This window comes from Mustela erminea, chromosome 1 (genome assembly GCF_009829155.1).
Source record: "Mustela erminea isolate mMusErm1 chromosome 1, mMusErm1.Pri, whole genome shotgun sequence".
Lineage (NCBI taxonomy): Eukaryota > Metazoa > Chordata > Mammalia > Carnivora > Mustelidae > Mustela > Mustela erminea.
This window is the reverse complement of record NC_045614.1, coordinates 160,558,760-160,586,243: the sequence shown is the minus strand read 5'-3', so window position 1 is coordinate 160,586,243 and position 27,484 is coordinate 160,558,760. Positions and strand designations below refer to the sequence as shown.

Below are 27,484 nucleotides of genomic sequence, written 5' to 3'. Positions count from 1 at the left end.
TTATATGTGGCCCTTCTCTCAAGAACTGTGTAATCTAATTTTCAAGACAAAACTAACACATATGAGCCCTAAGTGATATACAGAATTGCTGAATCATTATATTGTACACCATTATATTGTAACACTACATTTAGTTATTCTTCAATTTAAAAAACCAATAAACATAAAACAGCAAGAAAAAGAAGTGGATAATGAGTTGCTGCTAGGTGGAATTGGAGTTCAGACCAAAGAAGAATATGTAATGTGGACAGAAGATTCTGGAGAAGTTCTGGAACTGGGTTGAGTTTCACATGATGACTCACAACTGAAAGCAAATCATTGCAGGTGGGAGGAAATAACAAAGGAAAAAGCAAATACAAAATTCAGAATGGGGGTGGGGAATGGGAGTGGGGAGAAGCAGGAAGAGAGAGAAAGCAGGGCTGGACAAAGTAGAGACAATGAGTGAAGAATACGTTTGGGGAGTTTTGGTTTTTTGTTTTTTTTTTTTAAGATTTTTATTTATTTGACAAAGAGAGAGAAACCACAAGTAGGCAGAGAGGCAGGCGGGGGGGGGGGGCGGGGGTGGAAGCAGGCTCCCTGCAGAGCAGAGAGCCCAATGCGGGGCTTGATCCCAGGACCCTGGGATCATGACCAGAGCCAAAGACAGAGGCTTTAACCCACTGAGCCACCCAGGCGCCCCCTTCTGGGGAGTTTTATGAGGTGCCTTCTCAGGGTGGAGCAGGACAGACACTGAGGAAGAGAACTCTACACAGCTGGCAGCAAGGAGCCATCTATCCAGCAAAGGTCCTTTTCCTTCTGGATTCAGAACACCTCCTGTACAACTGGCCCCAACCTGGTCTGGTTTCCTCAAAATAAAAATAGGGGCCGTTCCAGCTCCAGAACAGTTTTGAGCTGGTCATCACCATGAACACTCCCACTGATGAGGCAAATCACACCTTAGGGAAAGAGGAGGATGTGAAAAAACAGAGGGTGCCCCATTTTCTCCAGAAGATTTTTAAATTATGTGCCTTCCATCATCTGAAAGCTGCTCCATCATTTCCCCTTTACTGAGACTTCAGTTAGATGCCAAATAACATGGATTTGCCCTTAATTCCTAGCTTTGCCAAAGCAAAACATTTAAAAGCTCTAAAGTTTTTGGGCAGAGCACAATAATTAACAGAAGGCCAGGGATGAGGAGGAAGCTAAACCTTCATTGAGTTATGGGCCAGTTGGGGCTTGGGAAAGTTTATTGTAGAGAAAATTTAGACCAATAAATAAGAAAGTATATCTAGTTCTTCCCTGCTCTCCCCTCTTTCAGCTTTAAAAAGGCAGTGTCACCCTTACCCTGTTAGTTAAATACTGTTGCATGTACAAATGTTTAATCTCATCCCTTTTCATAACTTCCAGCTCTATATCAATTGGATCTGCTTTTTCAAATTCCAAAAACTTCACAGCATCTACACTGAATGATGATGCCTTTGATGATCTAGACAATGAATCTCTTGTCGTCAAATCACTGTCCTTTCTAGAAGAGAGTCTGAGGAATCCTCCACCTGAGATAGCAGACTCTCCCTTTTCCAGCTGGGAGGACGTTTCATCCTGAATCTTGATCTGCTGTCGCTTAAAATTTAGGAGAGTTTCCTCATCATACTGAAATCTCTTTTCTGGAACTTCTTCCGGGAGTATCTGGGGGACTTGGGGAATAGGAATGTGCTTAGACACATGAAGAGTTGACTGGATGCTCTTCAGTTCCTGAACCAGGCACTGTATTTCCTCAATGACAGCCACTTTAAGGTCTCGAAGAGAGAGGATACATTTGTTCATGTTCTTTTTCTTTGAATGGGCCTGATAAAAAGAATAGAAGAAAACAAAATGAGAACCCATTCACAAAGGATGGTTTGAAATATTTTTGTCCTTTAACTGGTATGTATGCCTAGCAAAAATCCAAGAAAAAAAAATTTATCTGATTATTTCTATTCACTACTAAGTTACTCTTTTCTCTAGCTTTTAGGCTGTTTCCCATTGATCTTCTCCAAAAGAAGAAGACAGTATGGTTGTGACCTCTGGTATCCCTCAGCTGGCTCACAGGGTGCAGTTCTGCTCTCCTCTTCTGACCAATGAGGGGAAGTCCTTCCTGAAGTTTTGTACTCAGCCAGAGCCTAGAGAGGGGAAGGTCATTCTTTAGTGAGGAACATATATATGTAACTGCCTATCCCTGATGGAGACTCCAGTTCGACTGGCTTAGACACATTTAGGGTTGCCCACTTAGGGCCAAACTAAAGTTTAGCCTATTTTTATTCTGCATTTTGCCCATATTCTTCCTGTTACTTCTTGTGCAGGGACTATCATGATCTTGAATTTCTATATCATGCATACCAACAGATTACAGGACACTTTCTCAGTTCCTTTTCCATTTATCTAAGCCAAACTATGCCCCCTGCCTCAAGCCACAGGAGCGATAGTGGCCCACTGTTTCCTCATTAACAGCTGTTTCCAAAATGTTCTTCCCAGAGCCTATAGGTAAAAGCAATCCTAAGCCTGTGTACAATTAGGCAACAAGGTGGTCCAAAGGCTATTAAGAGTTACTTTGCATAAATATACAGGTTTACAAAAAAGGATTAAAGGCACTTCTCCAAACTGACAGTAGTGCTATAGTAGTAGGTATAGTATAGTATAGTCATAGGGGATTTTAACATCCCACTTACATCAGTGCATACATCACCCAGATAAAAAATTAACAAGGAGACAGTGGCTTTGAATGACACATTAGGACCAGATGGACCTAACAAATATATATAAAATATTCCATCCAAAAATGGAATATACATTCTTTTCAAGTTCACATGCAATATTCTCCAGGATGGATCACATGTTAGGCCACAAAACAAGTCTCAATAATTCAAAAAGATGGAAATCATATCATGCATCTGTTTGGACCACAATGGTAGAAAAGTAAAAACCAATTGTGAGGAAAGAACACAAACACATGGAAGTTAAAAACATGCTACTCAACAATGAATGGGTTGAGTGAGACACCAAAGAGGCAGGAAAAAGAAAGAAAGAAAGAAAGAAAGAAAGAGAGAGAGAGAGAGAGAGAAAGAAAGAAAGAAAGAAGAGAAAAAGAAAAAGAGAAAGAAAAGGAAAGGAAAGGAAAGGAAAAAACAGTCCAAAATCTTTGGAATGCAGTAAAAGCAGTTCTAAGAAGGAATTTTACAGTATATAGGCCTACTCAAGAAATAAGAAAAAGCTCAAATAAACAACCTAATTTTACACCTAAAAGAGCTAGAAAGAGAACCAAAGAAAGCCCAAAGCTAGTAGAATGAATGAAATAATTAAGCTTAGAGCAGAAATAAATGAAATAGAAATAAACAAACAATAACAACAAAAAATAAAAGATCAATGAAACAAGGAGCTGTTTCTTAAAAAATAAAATTAATACACTTTTAGCTAGACTCGTCAAGAAAAAAGGAGAAGACTCAATAAATATAATCAGAAATGAAGGAGAAATGACAACTGACTCCACAGAAATACAAAAAAATTATAAGAAAATATTGTGGAAAATTATATGTCAACAAATTGGACAAACTAGAAGAAAGTAATAAAATTCCTAGAAGCATATAAACTAATAAAGTTGAATAAGGAATAGAAAATCTGAACAGATGAATTATTAGCAATGAGATTGAATCAGTAATCAAAAAATTTCCAAAAAAAACGAAAGTCCAAGACCAAGTGGACTCACAGGTGAATTTTACCAAACATTTAAAGAATTAATACCTATTCTTTTCAAACTCTTCCAAAAAATATAATAGGAAGGAAACATTCCAAGTACATTCTAGCCAGCATTACCCTGGTATTGAAACCGACAAAGCCACTATAGGCCAACTTGTCTGATGAATATAGATGCAAAAATCAGTAAGATACTAGCAAACCAAAATCAACAATACATTGAAAAAATTATTTACCACAATCAGGTAGGATTTATTCCAGGGGTGCAAGTGTGGTTCAATATTCACATATCAATCAATGTCATATATACCATTAACCAGAGAAAGAATGAAAACTATATGATCATCCTAATAGATCCAGAGAAAACATTTGACAAAATTCAACATCTATTCACGAAAAAAAAAAAAGCTCCCAACAAAGTAGATTTAGAGAGAACATGCCTCAACATAATAAAGGCCTTATATGAAAAACCCACAGCTAATATCATTACTAAATGGTGAAAAACTGACAGCTTTTCCTGAGATCAGTAACAAGACAGAGAGGCCCACTTTCACCACTTTCATTCAAAATAGTACTAGAAGTCCCAGCCACAGCAATCAGACAAGAAAAAGAAATAAAAGGCATCCATATTAACTTCCATCCAAGGAAGAAGTAAAACTGTCACTATTTGTAGATGACATGATACTATATATAGGAAAAATCATAAGGAGACCATCAAAAATCTACTAGAACTGGTAAAGTAATTCTGCATAGTTACAGGAGACAAAATTACTGAAAACCCAGAAATAAACCCATGCTCATATGGTCAATTAATCTACAACAACAACAAAAAAGGCAGGAACATACAATGGGAGAAATACAGTCTCTTCAACAAATGAGGCTGGAAAAATTGGACAGCTACATGCAAAGGAATGAAACTAGACCACTTTCTTATACCATACACAAAAATGAACTTGAAATTGATTATAGACCTAAATGTGAGACCTAAAACCAAAAAATTCTTAAAAGAAAGCATAGGCAATAATTTCTTTGACATCAACCAAAGAAATATCTTTGTAGACAGGTCTCCTAAGAGAAGGGAAACAAAATCAACACTAAACTGTTGGGAGTACACCAAAATAAAAAGATTTGTAGAACAAAGGAAACAGTCAACAAAATCAAGAGACAACCCAGTAATGGGAGAAGATATTTGTAAATTATATATCCAATACGGAGTTAACATCCAAAATACATGATGAATTATGCAACTCAACACCAAAAACAAACAAACAAACAAACAAAAAACCAATCCAATTAAAAAATGGGCAGAGGGCCTGAATAGACATTTCCAAAGAAGACATACAAATGGTCAACAGACACATGAAAAGGTGCTCAATATCACTAATCATCAGGGAAATGCAAATCAAAACTACAATGAGATATCACCTTACATCTGTCAAATGGCTAGTATCAAAAAGACAAATAACAAGTATTGGCAAGGATGTGGAGAAAAAGAAATCCTCATGCATCACAGGTGGGAATGTAAATTGGTACCACCACTGTGGAAAATGGCATGGAGGCTCCACAAAAAATTAAAAACAGAATTATCACATGATCCAACAATACTACTTATGGGTATTTATCTGAAGGAAACAAAAACACTAATTTGAAAAGATAAATACACCCCCATATTTACTACAGCATTATTTACAATAGCGAAAATATGGAAGCAACCCTAATGTCCATCCGTAGATGAATGGATAAAGAAGAGGAGGTATATACATACAATGAAATATGCATCTATAAAAAGGATAAGATCTGAGAAAGGAGCAAGATGACAGAGGAGTAGGAGAACTAATATCACTGGGTCCCAGGAGTTCATCTACATAGAAAAAGAGAGATAAACAAATGGACCTTGAGGGGAGAATTCAAGGGATAAATGATACCATAAGATGAAACAATATTAGAATAATTGGGATCCCAGAAGAAGGAAGAGAGAGAAGGGCAGAAGGTATATTGGAGCAAATTATAGCAGAGAATTTCCCTAATTTGGGGAAGGGAACAAGTATCAAAATCCAGGAGGCACAGAGATAACCCCTCAAAATCAATAAAAATAGGTCAACAACCTATTACCTAATAGTAAAACTTACAGGTCTCAGTGACAAAGAGAAAATCCTGAAAGTGGATTGAGACAAGAGGTTTGTAACATACAACAGTAGATATATTAGATCAGCAGCAGACCTAACCACAGAGACCTGGCAGGCCAGAAAGTACTGGCATGAAATATTCAGAGCACTAAATGAGAAAAAGATGCAGCCAGGAATATTATATCCAGCTAGGCTGATATTGAAAATAGAAGGAGAGATAAAAAGGAAAAAAAAGGATAAAGATAAAAGTTTCCAGGACAAACAAAAACTAAAAGAATTTGCAAACACCAAACCAGCCCTATAGAAAATTTTTAAAGGGGTCCTCTAAGCAAAGAGAGAGACTAAAAGTAACAGGCCAGAAAGGAACAGAGACAATATACAGTCTCAATCACCTTACAGACAATACAATGGCACTAAATTCATATCTTTCAGTAGTTACTTTGAATGTAAATGAACTAAATGCCCCAATCAAAAGACACAGTGTATCAGAATGGATATTTTTAAAAGGCTGTCTGCAAGAAACTCATTTTAGACCCCAAAACAACTCCAGATTTACAGTGAAGAAGTGGTAAACAATTTACCATGCTAATGGGCATCAAAAGAAACTGGGATGGCAATCCTTATATCAGAAAAATTAGATTTTGAGGAAGGACACTACGTCATACTTAAATGGTATGTCCAAAAAGAAGATCTAACAATTTTAAATATCTCTGCCCCTAACCTAGGAGCAGCCAATTATATAAACCAATTAGTAACAAAATCAAAGAAACACATTGACAATAATACAATAGTAGGGAACTTTAACACCACCCCACCACCACTGAAATGGACAGATCAACCAAGCAAAAGATCAACAAGGAAATAAAGCCTTTAAATGACACACTGGACCAGATGGACATCACAGATATATTCAGAACATTCCACCCAAAAACAACAGAATACACATTCTTCTCTGGTGCACATGGAATATTCTCCAGAATAGATTATATCTTGGGTCACAAATCAGGTCTCAACTGGTACCAAAAGATTGGGATCATTCCCTGCATATTTTCAGACCACAATGCTCTGAAGCTAGAACTCAACCACAAGAGGAAAGTTGGAAAGAACTCAAATATATGGAGGTTAAAGAGCATCCTACTACAGAATGAATGGGTCAACCAGGAAATTAAAGAAAAATTGAAAAAAAAATCATGAAAATGAAAACACAACTGTTCTTTTGGACACAACAAAGTCAGTCCTGAGAGGAAAGTATATTGGAATACAATCCTACCTCAAGAAACAAGAAAGGTCTCAAATACACAACCTAACCCTACACCTAAAGGAGCTGGCGAAAGAACAGCAAAGAAAGCCTAAACCCCACAGAAGAGAAATACTAAAGTTCAGAGCAGAAATCAATGAAATAGAAACCAAAAGAACAGTAGAACAGATCAGTGAAAGTAGGAGCTGGTTCTTTGAAAGAATTAATAAGATTGATAAACCCCTGGCCAGACTTATCCAAAAGAAAAGAGAAAGGACCCAAATTAATAAAATCATGAATGAAAGAGGAAAGATCACAACCAATACCAAAGAAATACAAACAATTATAAAGAACACATTGTGAGCAGCTATACACCAGCAAATTTAACAATCTGGAAGAAATAGATGCATTCCTATAGACATAGAAACTACCAAAACTGGACTGGGGAGAAAAAAAGACCTGAACAGATGCATAACCAGGAAGGAAATTGAAGCGGTCATCAAAAATCTCCTAATAAACAAGAGCCCAGGGCCAGATGGCTTCCTAGGGGAATTCTACCAAACATTTAAAGAATTAATTCCTATTTTCATGAAACTGTTCCAAAAAATAGAAATGGAAGGAAAACTTCCAGACTCATTTTATGAGGCCAGCATTACCTTGATCCCCAAACCAGACAAAGACCCCATCAAAAAGAAGAATTACAGACCAATATCCTTGATGAAAATGGATGCAAAAATTCTCACCCAAATACTAGCCAATAGGATCCAACAGTACATTAAAAGGATTACTCACCACAACCAAGTGGGATTTATTCTTGGGCTGCAAGGTTGGTTCAACATCCACAAACCAATCAATGTGATACAATACATTAATAATAGAAAGAACAAGAACTATATGATACTCTCAATAGATGCTAAAAAAGCATTTGACAAAGTACTGCATCCTTTCTTGATCAAAACTCTTCACAGTGAATAGATAGGAGGTACATACCTCAATATCATAAAAGCCATCTATGAAAAACCCACAGTGAATATCATCCTCAGTGGGGAAAATCTGAGAGCTTTTCCCCTAACGTCAGGAACACAGCAGGGCTGTCCACTATCTCCATTGCTATTCAAAATAGTACTAGAAGTCCTAGCCTCAGCAATCAGACAACAAAAAGAAATGAAAGCCATCTGAATCAGCAAGGAAGAAGTGAAACTCTTATTCTTTGAAGATGATATAATATGTTATGTAGAAAACCCAGAAGACTCCACTACAAAACCGCTAGAACTCATACAGGAATTCAGTAAAGTGTCAGAATATAAAATCAGTGCACAGAAATCAGTTGCATTTTCACACACCAACAGCAAGAGAGAAGAAAGAGAAATTAAGGAGTTAATCCCATTTACAAAGGCACCCAGAACCATAGGATACCTAGGAATAAACCTAACCAAAGAGGCAAAGAATATGTACTCAGAAAACTATAAAATACTCATGAAAGAAATGGAGGAAGACATAAAGAAATGGAAAAACATCCCATGCTCATGGACTGGAAGAAGAAATATTGTGAAAATGACTATGCTACCTAGAGCAATCTACACTTTTAATGCAATCCCTATCAAAATACCATCAACATTTTTCAAAGAAATGGAGCAAATAATCCTAAAATTTATATGGAACCAGAAAAGACCCCAAATAGCCAGAGGAATGTTGGAAAAGAAAACCAAAATTGGCAGCATCACAATTCCAGAGTTCAAGCTCTATTACAAAGCTGTCATCATCAAGAAAGTATGGTACTGGCACAAAAACAGACACATAGACCAATGGAACAGAATAGAGAGCCCAGAATGGACCCTCAACTCTTACGGCTAACTAATTTTTAACAAAGCAGGAAAGAAATGTCCAGTGGAAAACAGATAGTGTCTTCAACAAATGGTGTTGGGAAAATTGGACAGCCACATGCAGAAGAATGAAACTTACACCACACACAAAAATAGACTCCAAATGGATGAAAGGCCTCAATGTGAGATAGGAATCCATCAAATCCTTGAGGATAACACAGGCAGCAACCTCTTCGACCTCAGCTGCAACAACGTCTTCCTAGAAACATCATCAAAGGCAAGGGAAGCAAGGGCAAAAATGAACTATTGGGATTTCATCAAGATCAAAAGCTTTTGCACAGCAAAGCACACAGTCAACAAAACCAAAAGACACCCGACAGAATGGGAAAAGATATCTGCAAATGACATATCAGATAAAGGGCTAGTATCCAAACACTACAAAGAACTTAGCAAACTCAACACCCGAAGAACAAAAAACCCAATCAAGAAATGGGCAGAAGGCATGAACAGACATTTCTGCAAAGCGGACATCCAAAAGGCCAACAGACACATGAAAATGTGTTCAACATCACCGGAATCAGGGAATTACAAATTAAAGCCACAATGAGATACCACCTCACTCCAGTCAGAATGGCTAAAATTAACTAGTCAGGAAATGACAGGTGTTGGCAAGGATGCAGAGAAAGGGGAACCCTCCTGCACTGGTGGTGGGAATGCAAGCTGGTTCAGCCACTTTGAAAAACAGCATGAAGCTTCCTCAAAAAGTTGAAAAAAGAAGTACCCTAACGACCCAATCACACTATTTGGTGTTTACCCTAAAGTTACAAATGTAGTGATCCAAAGGGGCACATGCACCCGAATGTTTATAGCAGCAATGTCCACAATAGTCAAACTGTGGAAAGAACCTAGAGGTTCATCAACCGATGAATGGATAAAGAAGAGATGGTATACATATACAGTAGAATATTATGCAGCCATCAAAAAGAATGACCTCTTGACATTTGCAATGATGTGGATGGAACTAGAGGGTGTTGTGCTAATTGAGATAAGTCAATCAGAGAAAGGCAATTATCATATGACCTCTCTGATATGAGGAATTTGAGAGGCAGGGCAGGGGGTTGTGGGGGGTAGGGAGTGAAAAAACGAAACAGATGGGACCAGGGACAGAGACAACTCTAAGAGACTCTTAATCTCAGGAAACAAACTGAGGGTTTTGGGAGGTGGGGAGGGAGGGATAGGGTGGCTGGATTATGGACATTGTGAAGGGTATGTGCTATGGTAAGTGATGTGAATTGTGTAAGACTGATGATTTACAGACCTGTACCCCAGAAGCAAGTAATATATTATATGTTAATTTTAAAAAAAGGTAAGATCTGCCATTTGTGACAACATGGATGATCCTAGAGTATATTATGCTGAGTGAAACAACTCAGAGAAAGACAAATACCATATGACTTCGTTCCTGTGGAATTTAAGAAACAAAACAAAGAGAAACAATTAAAAAACCAGACTCTTAAATACAGAGAACTGCTGGTTGCCAGAGATAGGGTTGGAGAAAGGGTGAAATACATTGGTATTGAGAAGTTCAGAACTCTAGTTGGAAAACAAATAAGTCACAGAGATGAAAAGTACAGCATTGGGAATATAATCAGTAAGATAGTAGTAATGTTGTTTAGTAATAGATGATAACAATACTCACTGTGTTGACCACAGAGTAATGTATAGATATGTTGGGTCATTATACTATATACCTGAAACTAACATAACAACTGAATATTATACTTTAAAAAAATACACTTTTCCAGGCAGTCTTACAAAACTTACCTGTATGATTACTACCTATGAAGCAAGAACACTGTAACAAAATAGAGATGTTTTACACACTTAAGAATAAACATTTAAAGCATTAAGATGTAAACTGAAAACAGATAATCACATCAAAAAATGGGCAGAAGACATGAACAGACACTTCTCCAATGAAGATATACAAATGGCTAACAGACACATGAAAAAATGTTCATCATCACTAGCCATCAGGGAGATTCAAATCAAAACCACATTGAGATACTACCTTACACCAGTTAGAATGGCCAAAATTAACAAAACAGGAAACAATGTGTGTTAGAGAAGATGTAGAGAAAGGGGAACGCTCTTACACTGTTGGTGGGAATGCAAGTTGGTGCAGTCACTTTGGAGAACAGGGTGAAGATTCCTTAAGAAATTAAAAATAGAGCTTCCTTATGACCCTGCAATTGCACTCCTGGGTATTTACCCCAAAGATACAGATATAGTGAAAAGAAGGGCCATCTGTACACCAATGTTCATAGTAGCAATGACCACGGTCGCCAAACTGGAAAGAACCAAAATGCCCTTCAACAAATGAATGGATAAGGAAGATGCAGTCTTCCTTATGGAGTATTACATACTATGGAGTATTATGCCTCCATCAGAAAGGATGATACCCAACTTCTGTATCAACATGGATGGGACTGGAAGAGATTATGCTAAGTGAAGTAAGTCAAGCAGAGAGAGTCAATTATCATATGGTTACACTTATTTTTGGAGCATAAGGAATAACACAGAGGACATGGGGAGATGGAGAGGAGAAGGGATTTGGGGAAATTGGAGGGGGAGATGAACCATGAGAAACTGTGGACTCTGAGAAACAAACTGAGGGTTTTAGAGGGGCAGGGGGGTGGGAGGTTGGGTGAGCCTGGTGGTGGGTATTATGGAGGGCACATATTGCATGGAGAACTGGGTGTGGTGCATAAACAATGAATTCTGGAACACTGGAAAGACATTTTAAAATAAATAAAATTTTTTTAAAAAGATGTAAACTCAAAATCCAGCACCTGTGTGAATGGGGGACCTCTTTGAAGCACGTAGAGGACTGAGAATTAATCTTAAAAACAAATCTAAGGCAACCTGATGACTATAAGGCTCACCCTTTGAAGAACCCTCTTGACACACTGACACTTTCTTTTTCATTTTCCAAATACCACACATACCTAAACACTGGCCATAGGGAAGGGGAATAAATAATATGCTATTTCAAAAAAAAAAAAAAAACTTGATACTTTAGTGTTTTTTAATTTAGCCAATGACATAATGACCATTTATTGACTGTGACCTTCACATTAACATTATGAGACAGACTAAATAGGTCTTGTTGTTAATTGGTATTAATACACCTTTTACAGATAATGTAACCAAGGCTTAGGGAGATTTACATGACCACAAAGTTTACATGGCGATTAAGTGGCAGAGATGGGAACAGATTCTGATCTGACTTGTAGAATAGTGTGCTCTACATTATTTTATGCTGTTATTTTAATAAGATGGATTTCAGTGTAATATAGTTCAAGATATCATACCTGTCCATCATCTCTGTTCATCTAAGGTAATTCTTGTTTCATTTATCATATTCCATCCATCATTATAGAGGAAATTTTTTAAACTACAATTTGCCAGTCATCCAAAATTTCAGAATGCAGATAAAATTTTTAAAAAGGAATATGTTAACTGGTTATTATCAGACACCTACAAACTTTGTAAGTCCTAAAAAAAGAAAAAGGCTAAACAATAGCCAGCCTTTTTCCTAAGTCTTTGGCAATCCACAGCAACCAAAATCTATATCCAACAAAGACATGTTTGAATATCAGAAATTCAGTCTCCAAAATATAGTACTTTCACTGTGAAACATATTGAGCCAAGTAATTAACTTGAAGGCTGTTTCTGCCATATTAGCTAATAATCACAAACAAATCTCTTGTCCTCTATGGGCCTCAGTTTCCTCATTTGTAAAAAGGAGGCATTCTAAATAATTATGAAGATCTTTTCCATTTTAATTTTTTATGCCTATATATCCTTATGGACCATCTAGTGAAATGGGTGATTTCAGAAGAATTCCACTAAAACCTCAGGGTGCCTCTCATTGTCATGAAAGCTGTGGGTAAGTACCAGGGTGTCTAGGTGTCCCAGTTCCTCTTCCTTCTTGGCAGCATTTATTCTCATGTGCTCCGGTATCTTATAGTCTGCGGCTGTCTTCAGATTGAAGTCTCCCATATACAACTGAGCCTCCTTGATGGCTTGAACATCTCTGGGATCTTCAAAGTCATCCTGAGGCTTACTCTTGTACCTATCAGAAAAATGGGCAATCCAGCCACAAATATAACAATAAACTTTAGTTTGTCTACCATATACATGTATAGTCAAATTCAGTCAAAAAGCAAAAGTATAATTCTAAATATGTGGTACTACTTTTTTAAAAAATAGATTTTATTTATTTATTTGACAGAGAGGGAGAGATCACCAGTAGGCAGAGAGGCAGACAGAGAGGTGGGAAGCAGGCTCCCCACTGAGCAGAAAGCCCACTGTGGGGTTCAATCCCGAGACCCTGAGATCAGGACCTGAGCCAAAGGCACAGACTCAACCCACTGAGCCACCCAGGAGCCCCTCTGTGGAACTACTTTTATCTGTAGAGCCCAGCCATCTTTTTTTAAGTTAATGACTACAGACCTTCCTCAACTTACAATGGGGTTATGTACCAATAAACCTATAGCTGAAAATAATATAAATCACAAGCATTCAAAACACCTAACTTACCTAACATTATAGTTTAGCCTATCCCACCTTAAACATACTCAGAACACTTATGTTAACGTATAGTTGGAAAAAATTAGTACAAACTCCATTTCACAAAAAAGGGTGAAAGACAAATACCATATGATTTCAATCCTGTGGAATTAAAGAAACAGAACAAAGAGAAACAAATAAAAAAACCAGATTCTTAAATACAGAGAATTGCTGGTTGCCAAAGGTATGGTGGAGGGATGGGTAAAATAGATTGACTACTGTACTGAAAGTAAAAAACAAAAACAAAAACAGAATGGTTATAAGTGTATTGACAGTTTATCCCCAACACTGTGTAGCTGTCTTGGAGCTGTGCTTCACTGCTTCTCCCCAATATCATGAGTAGGTATCATACTGCATATATCACTAGCCTGGGAAAAGATCAAAATTCAAAGTACAATTTTTACTGAATGCATATTACTTTCACATTATTATCAAACCATCTTAAGTTGGGAACCACCTGTATTTTTATAGCACCCCATGCAAAGTCAAAATGAAATAAATAAAAACCAATAACCAGATGGTGTGAAATAATCTGAATCATTTTTAGGCTTCCATTCACTTCCAAGTGATTTATATCAAGATGGTTACTTATTCCTTCAACAGACATTAAGCCATAGGAACAGACTAGATGTATTTTATTAGCACCATGTTCTAACCAACTGAGCTAACCGACTGCTGCAGAGTGGATGTATTTTAATCATTAAAAATTTAATTTACCTTTTATTAAATAACATGTTTATCATAAAATTTTCAAAAAAAAAAAAAAAGGCACCTAGCTAAGAATGATACAATGAGCATGTATATTTGCCTCCCGCTCTCTCCCCAAATGCCACGGAAATGATGGTGTGGAGGTATCAAAGGGAATAATTCAGGAAGGCTGAGAACAAGATAGAAAACTATGAGCAAACCAGTGATAAGAATTTTAAAGGATAATGAGACCAGAGAAAACTGTGGCCCAGAATATCCCTAGGGGAAGGCTATAAAAAAAGATTGGATGTGATCTTATCAGTAGAGGTTCTAGGGAGACTCCAAGCACAGACATCAAAAGACCTAACCTACCTAATTCTTTAAAGTGAAGCCTGTCAATCAACATGAACATGTACACATAGCTTGCAGTCAGCCTTTTAGGAAAACAAACAGTACAATAGCAGAGGAAACCTATGTTATCTAATGCATTAATTGACAATTGTTCCTTTGTGTAAAATAGCACTAAAAGGATGGACTAATAATTTTAAAAGGAAAGGAAGTAAAGGAAAGAAAGAAAAAGGAATTGGAGAAGGGAGGAAAGGAGGAAGAATGAATGGAAGGAAAAAAGGGAGGGAGGGAGGGAGGACAGAAAGAGAGAAAGAAAGGAAAGAAGGAATGAAAAGAAAGAGCAAGCAGATACTTCGGCTCTGGCCATATGAGGGAAATAAGGCCCATAATTATCATCACGTTATAAATAACTAGAAAACTGAGCAAAAAATATGAAACAACTATAGAATAATGGGCAGCACAGAACTATAATGCACATGAGAACTGAAACAAAATAACTAATCCTTACTATCTCTATTTCTACATGGAGGAAAGTACCAGACTGTGAAATAGTGTTGAGATCCAAAATATTAGCCCAGTAATTTCCATGATTAAGGTTACAAAGTTGAGAGTTCAGAGAAGCCAGATTGGTTAGAATTTTATGAACAAAAATATCAGAACTACATATAAAACAATGACTTCAGAAATTCACATAAGGCTCTCTTGAGTTTTGGGCCAAGTATTAACCTGTGCATGTGTAATGTGAAACATCATGAAGATAAGTAAAGAACATCCGGAGAAAATACAATCAGTGGGAAGCTGTAAACAAGGAATTATTATAGTTTACACATGGCTGGAAATCACTCATGAATTCATCTGCTGGAAAGACCTTGCTAAAGGTAGGGAACAATCAGTAGAGACCCTTAAAGAGTCATGCTTTCAAAGTAGAAAAAACAAAAGATCTGGATTTCAGTCATTTCAGTCCTCACCAACATTTATAGAAATGTTTCCCTAATGTACACCAAAGAACATAAGAAAATATGTTTTTTTTCAAGAACACAATGGATTTTCATGATACTATGTGCAGGCCCATACAACTCCCAATAAGTTTATAAGAATTTAAACCATGCAAACTATTGGGAAATTAAATGGCATACTTAATTAAATTAATTAAATTGAATTAAATTAAATGGCATACTTAATCTATGGGACACCTACGTGGTTCAGTTGGTTAAGCTTCAGACTTGATTTTGGCTCAGGTCATGATCTCAGGGTTGTGTTATCAAGCCCTGCATCTAGCTCCGCACTCAGCACTAAGTCTGCTTGAGATTCTCTCTTTCCCTCTCTCTAAGATAAATAAAATCTTTAAAAAAATAAATCATAATCAACAAGAAATCACAAGAATTATTAGAAAATATTTTGGACAGGGGCTCCTGAGTGGCAGAGCTGATTAAGCATCTGCCTTTGGCTCAGGTCATAATCCCAGAGTCCTGCATCAAGCCCCGCATCAGGCTCCCTGCTCAGCGGGAAACCTGCTCTCCCTCTCCCTCTGGTTTGTGCACTCACTCTTCTTCTTCTCTCTTTCTCTCTCTTTTTTCTCTCTCTTAAATAGATAAATAAAATTTTTAAAAAATATTTTGGACAAAATGATGCTGAAAACATATCAGAACTTGTGAAGCGAAGCTCAGTGTTTCATTTGTACTTTAAATTTATACTTCAATTTATACTTTAAATGCTTATAATTAAAACAGGAAGTATAAAATCAAAGCTTACAGCTGAAACTTAAAACTTAGGCAACAGGAAAATTAACTAAACTCAAACTAATTAAAATAAAGGAAATGATATAGAACAGAAAAATCAATGACATAGAAAGCCGACAAGCAATATTTCTAAAAATCTATGACCAAAAGTTAGTTCCTTGAAAAGATAAATAAAATTCATAAGTCTTTTGCTGGAATGATCAAGAATAAGAAAGAAGATACAAATTAAGGATATCAAAAATAAAACAAGGGACAATGCAACATATACTATAGAAACTAAAGTAATAAGACAATAGTATGAACTATTTTATACCAATAAATTGGATAATCTGGATAAAATGTACTAATTCCTTGAAAGACACAAATTACCAAAACTGATCCAAGAGGAAATATAGAATCTGAATAACACTATAATTACGAACAATTGGAATTTGTATTTATAACCTCTCAAATAATATCCTATGTCCTATGGGCTCATTGATAAATTCTATCAAATATTTAAGAAATAAATAATATGAAGCCTACACAATCCTTCACAAAATAGAAGAGAAAGGAAAATGTCTCATTTCATTTTATGCAACCAGTCTTACCCTGATAACAAACCAGAAAAGATATTACATAACAATAAAACTAGAAACCAGTCTTTAGTTAAAAAGAAAAGTCCATAACAAAATGCCAGCAAATCAAATCCAGACATATATACTTTTGGAAAATGTAAAAAACATATTTTACCAGTTTATGTAGATATGAATGCATGTAACATTTTATCAGTTTAGGGGGTGCAATATAATGACTTCCTACATGTACCTACTGCAAAATATTTGCCACAATAAGTTTAGTTAACACCCATTTACATAGTTAGAATTTTTTCTTGTGATGAGAGTTTTCAAGAGCTATCCTCTTAGCAACTTTCAAATACGTAATATAGTACCGTTAACTGGTCATCACATTGTATATTGCCTCTCCAGAACTTATTTATATTATAAATAGAAGTTTGTACCATTTGACCACCTTCCCCCCAACTCCCCAACTCTAGCAATCACTGGAATATTCTGTTTCAATGATTTCAGATTTTTTAGATCCCAAATATAAGGAAAGTTATATGGTATTTGTTTTTCTCTGACTTATTTTACCTAGTATAACGCCCTCCAAGTCCACTGGTATTGTTGCAAATGGCAGCATTTCTCTCTTTTTAAGGCTGAAAAACATTCCAGTGTATATAGGTACCAAAGCGTCTTTAACCATTCAACCATTAATGGAGACTTAGGTTGTTTCCATGTCTCAACTACTGTTATGTTATTAATGGTGTGATAAACACGGAGTGTAGACATCTCTTCAAAGACTATTTTAGTTTTCTTCAGCTATATACCCAGAAGTGGGATTGCTGGACCATATGGTAATCTTATTTTTAATTTCTTTGAGGAATCTCCATACTGTTTTCCATAGTGACTGCACCAATTTATGTTCCCATCAGTAATGCACAAAGTTCCCTTTTTTTCTACATTTTTGTCAATACTTGTTATCTCCTGTCCTTTTGATGGTAGGTATTCTAATAGGTGTGAGTTGATCTCACTGTAGTTCTTATTTGCATTTCCCTGAATGATTAGTGAAGTTCAGCACCTTTTCATATACTTAATGGTCTTCTGTAGGTCTCCTTTGAAAAATGTCTATAAGCATCCTCTGTCCACTTTTAAATCTGTTTGGGTTTTTTTGCTATTAAGTTGTAAAAGTTCTTTATATATTTTAGATATTAACCCCTATCAAAGCTATATGATTGTGAATACATTCCTTAAGCTGCCCTTTCATCTTTTTGATAGTTGCCATTACTGTACAGAAGCTTTTTAGTTTGCTATAGTTCCACTTGTTTATTTTTGTTTTTATTGCCTTTGCTTTTGGTGTCAAACCTAAAAAATCATTGCCGAGGTCAATGTTGAGGGACTTACCACCTACGTTTTCTTCTAGGAGTTTTATGGGTTCAGGTCTTACATTCAAGTCTTTAATTCATTTTGCAGTAATTTTCACATATGCTGTGAGATACTTGTCCAGTGTCATTCTTTTGCATGTGGCACTTCAGTATTCCCAGTGTCATTTATTGGAGAGACTGTTCTTTCCCCATTATATATTCTTGGTTCCTTTGTCATAAATTGACCATATATGCATGGACCATTTATTTCTGGTCTATTCTATTTCATTAATTGGGTCTCTGTTTTTATGTTGAAGCCATATTGTTTTCATTGCTACAGCTTTGTAATATAGTTTGAAGTCAGGGAGTATATGTCTAACTTTATTTTTCCTTCTCAAGATGGCTTTGGCTATTCAGGGTCTTTTATGGTTCCATGCAATTTTTAGGATTGCTTTTACTATTTCTGTGGAATTTTAACAGGGACCGCACTGAGTCTATAGATTCCTTTGGGTAGTACAGACATTTCTTTTTTTTTTTTTTTTTTAAGATTTTATTTATTTATTTGACGGACAGAGATCACAAGTAGGCAGGGAGGCAGGCTAAGAGAGAGGAGGAAGCAGGCTCCCCGCTGTGAGCAGAGAGCCCTATGTGGGTCTCAATCCCAGGACCCTAGGATCATGACCTGAGCTGAAGGCAGAGGCTTTAACCCACTGAGCCACCTTGGTGCCTCTGGACAGTACAGACATTTTAAAAATATTAAGTCTTCTGTGCATAAACTTTCTATTTATGTCTTCAATTTCCATTGTCAATGTCTTGTTGTTTTCACTGTACAGATACTTCACATCCTAGGTTAATTTACTCCTAAGTACTTTTTCTTTTTGGTGCAATTACAAGGGGATTGTTTTCCTAATTTCTCTGATAGTTCATTATTAATATATGAAAACAACTGATTCTTTTATATTTATTGTATCTTGCCACTTTACTGAATTTGTTTATTACTTCTAATATTATTTTGGCAGAGTCTTTGGGATTTTCTCCATATAATATGTCATCTGAAAACAGATGTACTTCCTTCCCAATTTGGATTCTTTTTTTTTCTTGCCTGTTTCTAATACTATGTTGAAAAGTAACAAGAGTGAACATCCTTGTTCCCTGATTTCAGAGGGAAAGTTTTCAGCCTTTCATGAACATTGAGAATGATGTTAGCTGTCAGCTTATCATATGTGACCTTTATTATGTTGAGGTATATTCCTACTATATCCACTTTGGTGAGAATTTTTATCATGAGTAGATTTTGAATTCTGCCAAATGCTTTTCCTCTTGAGTGATCATGTGATTTTTAATAGCTTGCACAATCACAAAGGCCTGAAAGACAACTGAGTTCAGGCCAAGCTGATATGGTTATGATGGCAACATAGGAAGACCCTGAACTCCTCTCTTCCACAAACTAAATCTATACCTATTTATAAAGCAACTTTTTTTCAAAGAATAACTAAGGGCTGACTTAACAGCTTCAAAAGATGGACCACACAGAGAACAGCAAGAGAGATGAAGACACAGTAACAAAAGGAACCACCATGCCTGATGCTGTGAACTACACTGAGAAGCATAGGTCTGAGGGATCCTGAGCACATTAGTTTAAAGCTACAGCTTAAAAGGGCATTTGGAGAGAGGAGTTAAAGTGGAAGAGTAGTAGGATCACCCTGGGATTGCCTCATCATTTGAACACAGCTGGATTAACATCAAATCATTTGGAACACCTAGGAAATGAATATGAAGATTGGGAGAATGATCTGCATGGTCAGAGGGAGAGAACATGGCAAGTATGAAGCACATAGACTTGAACTGGGGAGAGAAAAGCCATGGTACTGCAGTGGAGAGGGAGCCCTTTCTGCAGAGAGAATAGAGAAAGAAAGAGAGGGAGAGAGAGAGTATGCATCAGGTTTGCATAGAGAAACACCTCTCCAGAGGCACCTGGGTGGCTCAATGGGTTAAAGCCTCTGCCTTCAGCTCAGGTCATGATCCCAGGGTCCTGGGATGGAGCCCGCATCGGGGTCTCTGCTCACAGCAGGGAGCCTGCTTCCTCCTCTCTCTTAGCCTGCCTCCCTGCCTACTTGTGATCTCTGTCTGTCAAATAAATAAATAAAATCTTTAAGAAAAAAAAAAAAAGAAAAAAAAGAAAAACACCTCTCCAAAACCAGTGAGTGGGGAGTTGAAAGGAACTAACTATTGCAAATTTCTGCAAGCAGTGTGTGGAGCTCAAATTCTGAGGTTTTGAAACTGATTGACTTTCACTGGAGTCGAGACATGGTGGGTGCTTCTAAAAAAAAAAAAAAAAAAAAGGACACCTCAGGCCTGGGAGTGGAAAGCATGGTATAAGGATCCTCTGGGTCACACTGGGAGAAAACATTCCCCTTCCAGGTGTACATTTGGAAAAGGGTATATTGCCTCTCCAAGGACAAAAGCCCCTGCAGGTGCCATCAAGCAGCCTGTCATCTGCAGGGGAAAGAGATGCACACAAAGGACATAAAGCCTGACTGCAGCTTTTCACTGTGCTTCACCACAGATTCTGGGCACCTGTGCAGGTATATGACTGTTTTTCTGGGAGGAAACAGGACCAGACACAGCAAAGCTGTGTGGAAGAGGGGAGCAAGTCTATACCATGCCAGATCATTTAGGATTTGGAGTTTTGAACCCCAGCTGCACTCCAGAGATAAAAGGCAGGAGAGTGGTGGTGCCAGGCACACCAACAGCCCCAGGCACAAATGGGGCAAGGGCAGGGATCTGACAAAAGCCTAGGACACAAGAAGGGAGATTGTTTACTCTTTTGTGAGGACTTCTTAGACAATAGTGGTACAAGATCCCCTATCCTAGGAGGAAAGAGTGAGGTGGTACCATTTTCTCCCTCAGTGGAGGTGGGAGCCACTACAACAACCCCCCCCCCCCCACCCACTAAGTCCTGCAAGTGCCTGGTTACTAGGCAAGTCTGACTATGAGGGAGAACAGCAGGTGCTCCCCCAGAAGACCAACATTGGTACCCCACATGCACCAAGTCTACTTATGAGAGAGTGGTCCAAAGTGTTAGCTTCAGTTCTGGTGAAAATAGAACCAGCCTTTATTATTTTTCTTTTTCTCTTTGGAATCAGGCTTATAGTTTTTTGTCTATTTCTTGTTTTTTTGGCTTGTTTGTTTTAATACCTTTTCTCTTTTTTTGGATCAGGTATTTCTCCCCCACATTTTCTTTTTCTTTGGAATCAGGCTTAGAGTTTCATATTTGTCTGTTTGGGTTTTTTTGTTATTGCTCTTCCTTTTCTTTTTTTCTTTTTTAGATCAGGGTTTTGTTTTTTGTTTTTGTTTTTCATAACCAGGCTTTTTAAAGAAACAAATCAAAGCACATCTAGTTAAAGATCCAAATACTCCACACTGTAAGCAAGGAGGAACTCTGCATAGTACTGGCCTGTGGGAAAGAGCAGCCAAAACACAACAGCAGAGTACACACAGCATATACCAGAAACACTTACCAAAGTATCAGGCCCTGGACAGTTTATGAGCCCTTCTCACTATAGCATTACTCTCAGGAACACAAAAAATGATAAGACAGAGGAATTCTCCCCAAAAGAAAGATGAATAAGAAATCACAGCCAGGGATTTTCTCAAAAGAGATATAAGCAATACATCTGAACAAGAACTTAGAGCAACAGTCATAAGAATGCAGGTGGGCTTGAAAGAAGCATAGATTACACTGGATGTAATCACAGTGAGGATGGAAGAAGCAGAGGAATGGATATGTGATATAGTGGACAAAATTATGGAAAATAATGAACCTGAAAATAAGGGGGGGGAAAACTATTAGATCATGAAGGTAGATTTAGGGAACCTGTGATTCCAGAAAGTGCAATAATATCTGTAGCATAGGAATTCCAGAAGAAGAGTAGAGTTGGAAAAGGGGGCAGAAGGTTTATTTGAACAAATTATAGCTGAGAACTTCCCTAATCTGGGGGAAAGAAACAGGCATTCAAATCTAAGAGGCATAAAGAACTTCTCTCAAAACCAACAAAAACAGGTTAACACCTAGACATATCATATTGAAATTTGCAAAATGCAAAGAAAAAGAGAATTCTGAAAGGAGCTAGGGACAAAAGATTCCCAACCTACAATAATAAACACAGAAAGTTAGCAGCAGACCTGTTTACAGAAACCTGGAAGGCCAGAAAGGACTGGCATGGTATATTCAACGTGCTAAATTGGAAAAATATGCAATCAAGAATACTTTAACCAGTAAAGCTGTCATTCAGAATAGAAGGAGAGATAAAGAGTTTCCAAGACAAATGAAAACTAAAGGAGTTCATGAACACTAAATCAGCTCTGCAAGAAATGTTAAAAGGAACCCCTTGAATGGGAAAGAGACCAAAAGCAACGAAGACTAGAAAGAAACAGAGGCAGTCTATTGGAATAATGACTTTACCGGTAATATAATGGCACTATATTTATATCTATCAATAATTACTCTGAATGTAAATGGACTAAATGCTCCAATCAAAACACATATGGAATCAGAATGGATTAAAAAAAAGACCCATTGATATGCTGCTTACAAGAGACAAATTTTAGACCTAAGCCACCTCCAGATTGAAAGTGAGAGGGTGGAGAATAATTTATCATGCTAGTAGACATCAAAAGAAAGCTGGAGTAGCCATATTTATATCAGACAAACTAGATTTTAAACCAAAGTCTGTAACAAGAGATGAACAAGGGCACCATATCATAATAAACAAGAACATCTAACAATTTTAACTATTTATGTCCCCAACTTGGGAGCAGCCAAAGAAACTCATTAATAATAACCCAATAATAATAGGGGGCTTTAACACCCCTTTCACAACAATGGACAATTCATCTAAACAGAAGATCAACAAGGAAATGATGGCTTTGAATAACACACTGGACCAGATGGACTTAACAGATATATTCAGACATCTCATCCTAAAACATCAGAATATACATTCTTTTCAAGTACACATAGAACATTCTCCAGAAGAGATCACATAGTGGGCCACAAATCAGGCTTTTACTGGTACAAAATGACTGGGATCCCACCATGCATTTTTTCAGACTACAAAGCTATGAAACATGAAATCAACCACAGGAAAAAAATTGGAAAGACCACAAATGCATGAAAGTTAAACAACATCCTACTAAAGAATGAATGGGTTAAATAGGAAATTAAAGAAGAAATTTTTTAAATACTTGGAAAAAATACATGGAAAGCATGTATTTTTAAAAATACATGGAAGCAAATGAAAATGAAAACACAACAGTCCAAAACCTTCAGGATGCAGCAAAGGCAGTCACGAGAGGGAAGTATTAACAATACAGGCCTTCCTCAAGAAGAAAAGTCTAAGATACAAAACCTAACCTTATATCTAAAGGAGCTACCCTACAAGCAATTTCACTACTGGGTATTTATCCCAAAGATACAAATGCAGTGACCTGAAGGGACACCTCCACCCAAATATTTATAGCAACAATGTCCACAATAGCCAAACTATGGAAAGAACCCAGATGTCCATCAGACGAATGGATAAAGATGTATGTGTATGTGTGTGTGTGTGCGCGCATGCACGCACGTGCACGAATGTGTGTGAATGATGAAATACTACACAGTCATCAAAAATGAAATCTTGCCATTTGCAACAATGTGGATGGAACTAGAAGCTATTATGTTAAGCAAAATAAGTCAATTAGAGAAAGATAATTATCCTATGATCTTACTGACATGCAGAATTTAAGAAACAAGGCAGAGGATCACAGGGGAAAAGAGGAAAAATGAAACAAGATGAAACCAGAGAGGGAGGCAACCATAAGGGACTCTTAATCTCAGGAAACAAACTGAGGGTTGCTGGAGGGTTGTGGAAGAACAGGGTAACTGAGTGATCGACATTGGGGAGGGTATGTGTTATAACGAGAACTGGGTATGACATAAGACCGAATCACAGACCTGTACCTCTGAAACAAATAATACATTATATGTTAATTAATTGAATTTAATTTTTTTGAAATCCAAAAAAATAAAATTTAATTTAATTTTTTAAAAAGAGCCAAAGCAATCTTGAAAACATAAAAGCAAATCTGGAGGCATCACAATTCCAGACTTCAAGTTATATTACAAAGCTTTAGTGATCAAGACAGTATTGGTACTGGCACAAAAACAAATACATAGATCAAAAGAATGAGTAGAAAACCCAGAAGAAAAGAATGAGAAGAAAACCCACAACTACATGGTCAATTTATCTTTAACAAAGCAGGAAAGAATATCCAAAGGAATAAAGTCTCTTTGACAAATGGTTTTGGGAAAGCTGGACAGCACCATGCATAAGAATGAAATCAGACCACTTCCTTACAACATACACAAAAATAAATTCCAATAGATGAAAGACCTAAATGTAAGACAGGAAACCATTAAAATGTTAGAGGAGAAAACAGGCAGCAACCTCTTTAACCTTGGCTGCAGCAACTTCTTACTAGACACATCTCCAGAGTCAAGGAAAACAAAAGAAATAATGAACTGTTGGGACCTCATCAAGATAAAGGACACAGTGAAGGAAACAATCAGTAAAACTAAAAGGCAACCAATGGAATGGGAGAAGATACTTGCATAGGGCTAGTATCCAGAATCTATAAAGAACTCATCAAAATCAACACCCAAAAAGTAAATAACCCAATTAAGAAAAGAGCAGAAGACATGAATAGACATTTCACCAAAGAAGACATATGAATGGCCAACAGACACATGAAAAGATGCTCCATATCACTCATCATCAGGGAAACAGAAATTAAACCCATGAGATATCATACCCATCAGAATGGCTAAAATTAACAACTCAGGAAACAACGGATGTTGGCAAGCATACAGAGAAAGGAGATCCCTTCTACACTGTTGGGGGGATGCAAACTGATGCAGCCATTCTGGAAGAATATAGAGGTACCTTATACAAGGTCAGCATTACCCTGATACCAAAGCCAAAGACCTTTCATAAAAACAAAATTATATGGAACACCTGGGGGCTCCATGGGTTAAGAGTCTGCCTTTGACTCAGGTCATGACCATAGGGTCCTAGGATTGAGTCCTGCACTGGGCTTCTTGCTCGGGGTTCTTGCTTCTTGCGGGGGAGCCTGCTTCTCCCTCTGCCTGCTGCTCCCCCTGCTTGTGCACTCTTTTTCTCTCTGACAAATAAATAAAATCTTTTAAAAACTGTATGGTATTTTTCTTTCTCTGACTTCTTTCACTTAGCATAATACTCTCTAGCTCCATCCATGTCACTGCAAATGGCAAGATTGCATTCTTTTTGATGGCTAAGTAATATACCATTAACAGAGAAATAGATGATAGGTAGGTAGGTGATAGGTTAATAGAGAGATAGATGATAGATAGGGAGGTGGATAGTTAGATAGATGATAGATAGATAATCACTTCTTTCTCCATTCATCAGTCAGTGGACATTTGGGCTCTTTCTCCATAATTTGGCTATTGTTAATAGTGTAGATATAAACATTAGAGTGCATGTACTGCTTCAAATCAACATTTTTGTGTCCTTTGGATAAATACTTAGTGGTGTAATTGCTGGGTTGTAGGTAGTTCTTTTTTTTAACTTTCTGAGGAAGCTCCATGCTGTTTTCTGGAGTGGCTGCACCAGTTTGCATTCTTAACCACAATGTAAAAAAGTTCCCCTTTCTCTGCATCCTCACCAACATGTTGTTAAGTTATTAATTTTAGTCATTCTGACAGGTAAGAGGTGGCATCTCATCACAGTTTTTATTTGTATTTCCCTGATGAGGAGTGACATGAAACATCTTTTCATGTGTCTGTTAGCCATCTGTAGGTCTCCTTTGGAGAAGGAGAGATCTATTCTCCTACTGGATAAGGAGACGTGTCTATTCATGTCTTCTGACTATTTTTTAACTGGATTATTTATTTTTTGGGTGTTCAGTTGTCTAAGTTCTTTATATATTTTGGATACTAACACTTTATCAGTTAGGTCATTTGCAAGTATCTTCTCCCATTCCACTGATTGCCTTTTAGTTTCGTTGATTGTTCTGTTCATTGTGCAGAAGCTTTTTATTTGGTGAAGTCCCAATAGTTTATTTTCACTTTTGTTCCCCTTGCCTCACCTGACCTATCTAGAAAAAAACTGCTACAGCTGATGTTAAAGAGATTATTGCCTGTCTTCTCCTCTAGCATTTTAATGGTTTTCTGTCTTACATTTAGGTCTTTCATCTATTGGAATTTATTTTTGTGTATGGTGTAAGGAAGTGGTCTAGTTTCATTCTTTTGCACGATGCTGTCTAGTTTTCCCAACACCATTTGTTAAAGAGACTTTTTCCTTTGAATATTCTTTCCTGCTTTGTTGAAGATTAATTGACCATGTAGTTGTGGGTTCATTTCTGGGTTTTCTACTCTGTTCTTTTGATCTGTTTTTGTGCCAGTACCATACTGTCTTGATCACTAAAGCTTTGTAATATAACTTGAAGTCTGGAATTGTGATGCCTCCAGCTTTGCTTTTCTGTTTTCAAGATTGCTTTGGCTATTCAGGGTCTTTGGTAGTCCCATACAAATTTTAGGATTATTTGTTCTAGCTCTGTGAAAAAATACTGGTGGTACTTTGATTGGGACTGCATCAAATGTGTAGATTCCTTTGGGTAACATAGACATTTTAACAATATTCATTCTTCCAATCCATGAGGATGGACTGTTTCTCCATTTCTTTAGCTTCAAGTTCTTTCATCTATGTCTTAGAGTTTTTGGAATACAGATCTTTTACTCCTTTGATTAGGTTTACTACTAGGTATGTTATGGCTTTTCTTTCTTTTTTTTTTTTTTTTTGGTGAGATTGTAAAAGGGATCAATTCTTTAATTTCTCTTTCTGCTGCTTCATTATGGAATACAACAGATTTCTGTAGGTTGATTTTGTATCCTGCAACTTTACTAAATTCATGTATCAGTTCTAGCAATTTTTTGGTGAAGTCTTTTGAGTTTTCTATACAGCGTATTAGGTCATTATCTGCAAATAGTAAAAGTTTAACTTCTTCCTTGCTAATTTGGATGCCTTTTATTTCTTTGTCTGATTGCTGTGGTTAGGAATTTAAGAAACAAAACAAACAAACCTGTGGGGGTGGGGTGCGGGAGAAGGAGAAGAAAACCAAGAAACAGACACTTAACTACAGAGAACAAACTGGATGGGTTAAATAGGTAATGGGGATTTAAGGACGGCACTTGTGATTGA

At 37.0% G+C, this 27,484-nt stretch overlaps 1 protein-coding gene across 6 annotated transcripts in view; it reads right to left on the bottom strand.

Annotated features, from left to right (window-relative positions):
* The window catches only part of CFAP44 (cilia and flagella associated protein 44), a 157,066-nt gene that overhangs the window by 31,993 nt on the left and 97,589 nt on the right, over positions 1-27,484 (bottom strand). For 5 of the 6 annotated variants that reach the window (XR_004286991.1, XM_032348695.1, XM_032348705.1 and 2 more), the window contains 2 exons: positions 12,852-13,029; positions 1,324-1,824 (listed from right to left, as the gene is read on the bottom strand). Coding sequence is in view for 4 of the 6 variants with exons in the window: in XM_032348695.1 (XP_032204586.1) it covers positions 1,324-1,824; positions 12,852-13,029 (679 nt within the window). In the remaining 2 variants the exon portion in view is untranslated. Of the gene's footprint in view, positions 1-1,323; positions 1,825-12,265; positions 12,349-12,851; positions 13,030-27,484 lie in introns of those variants that run through there. The other variant, XR_004287006.1, reaches the window with a different exon arrangement.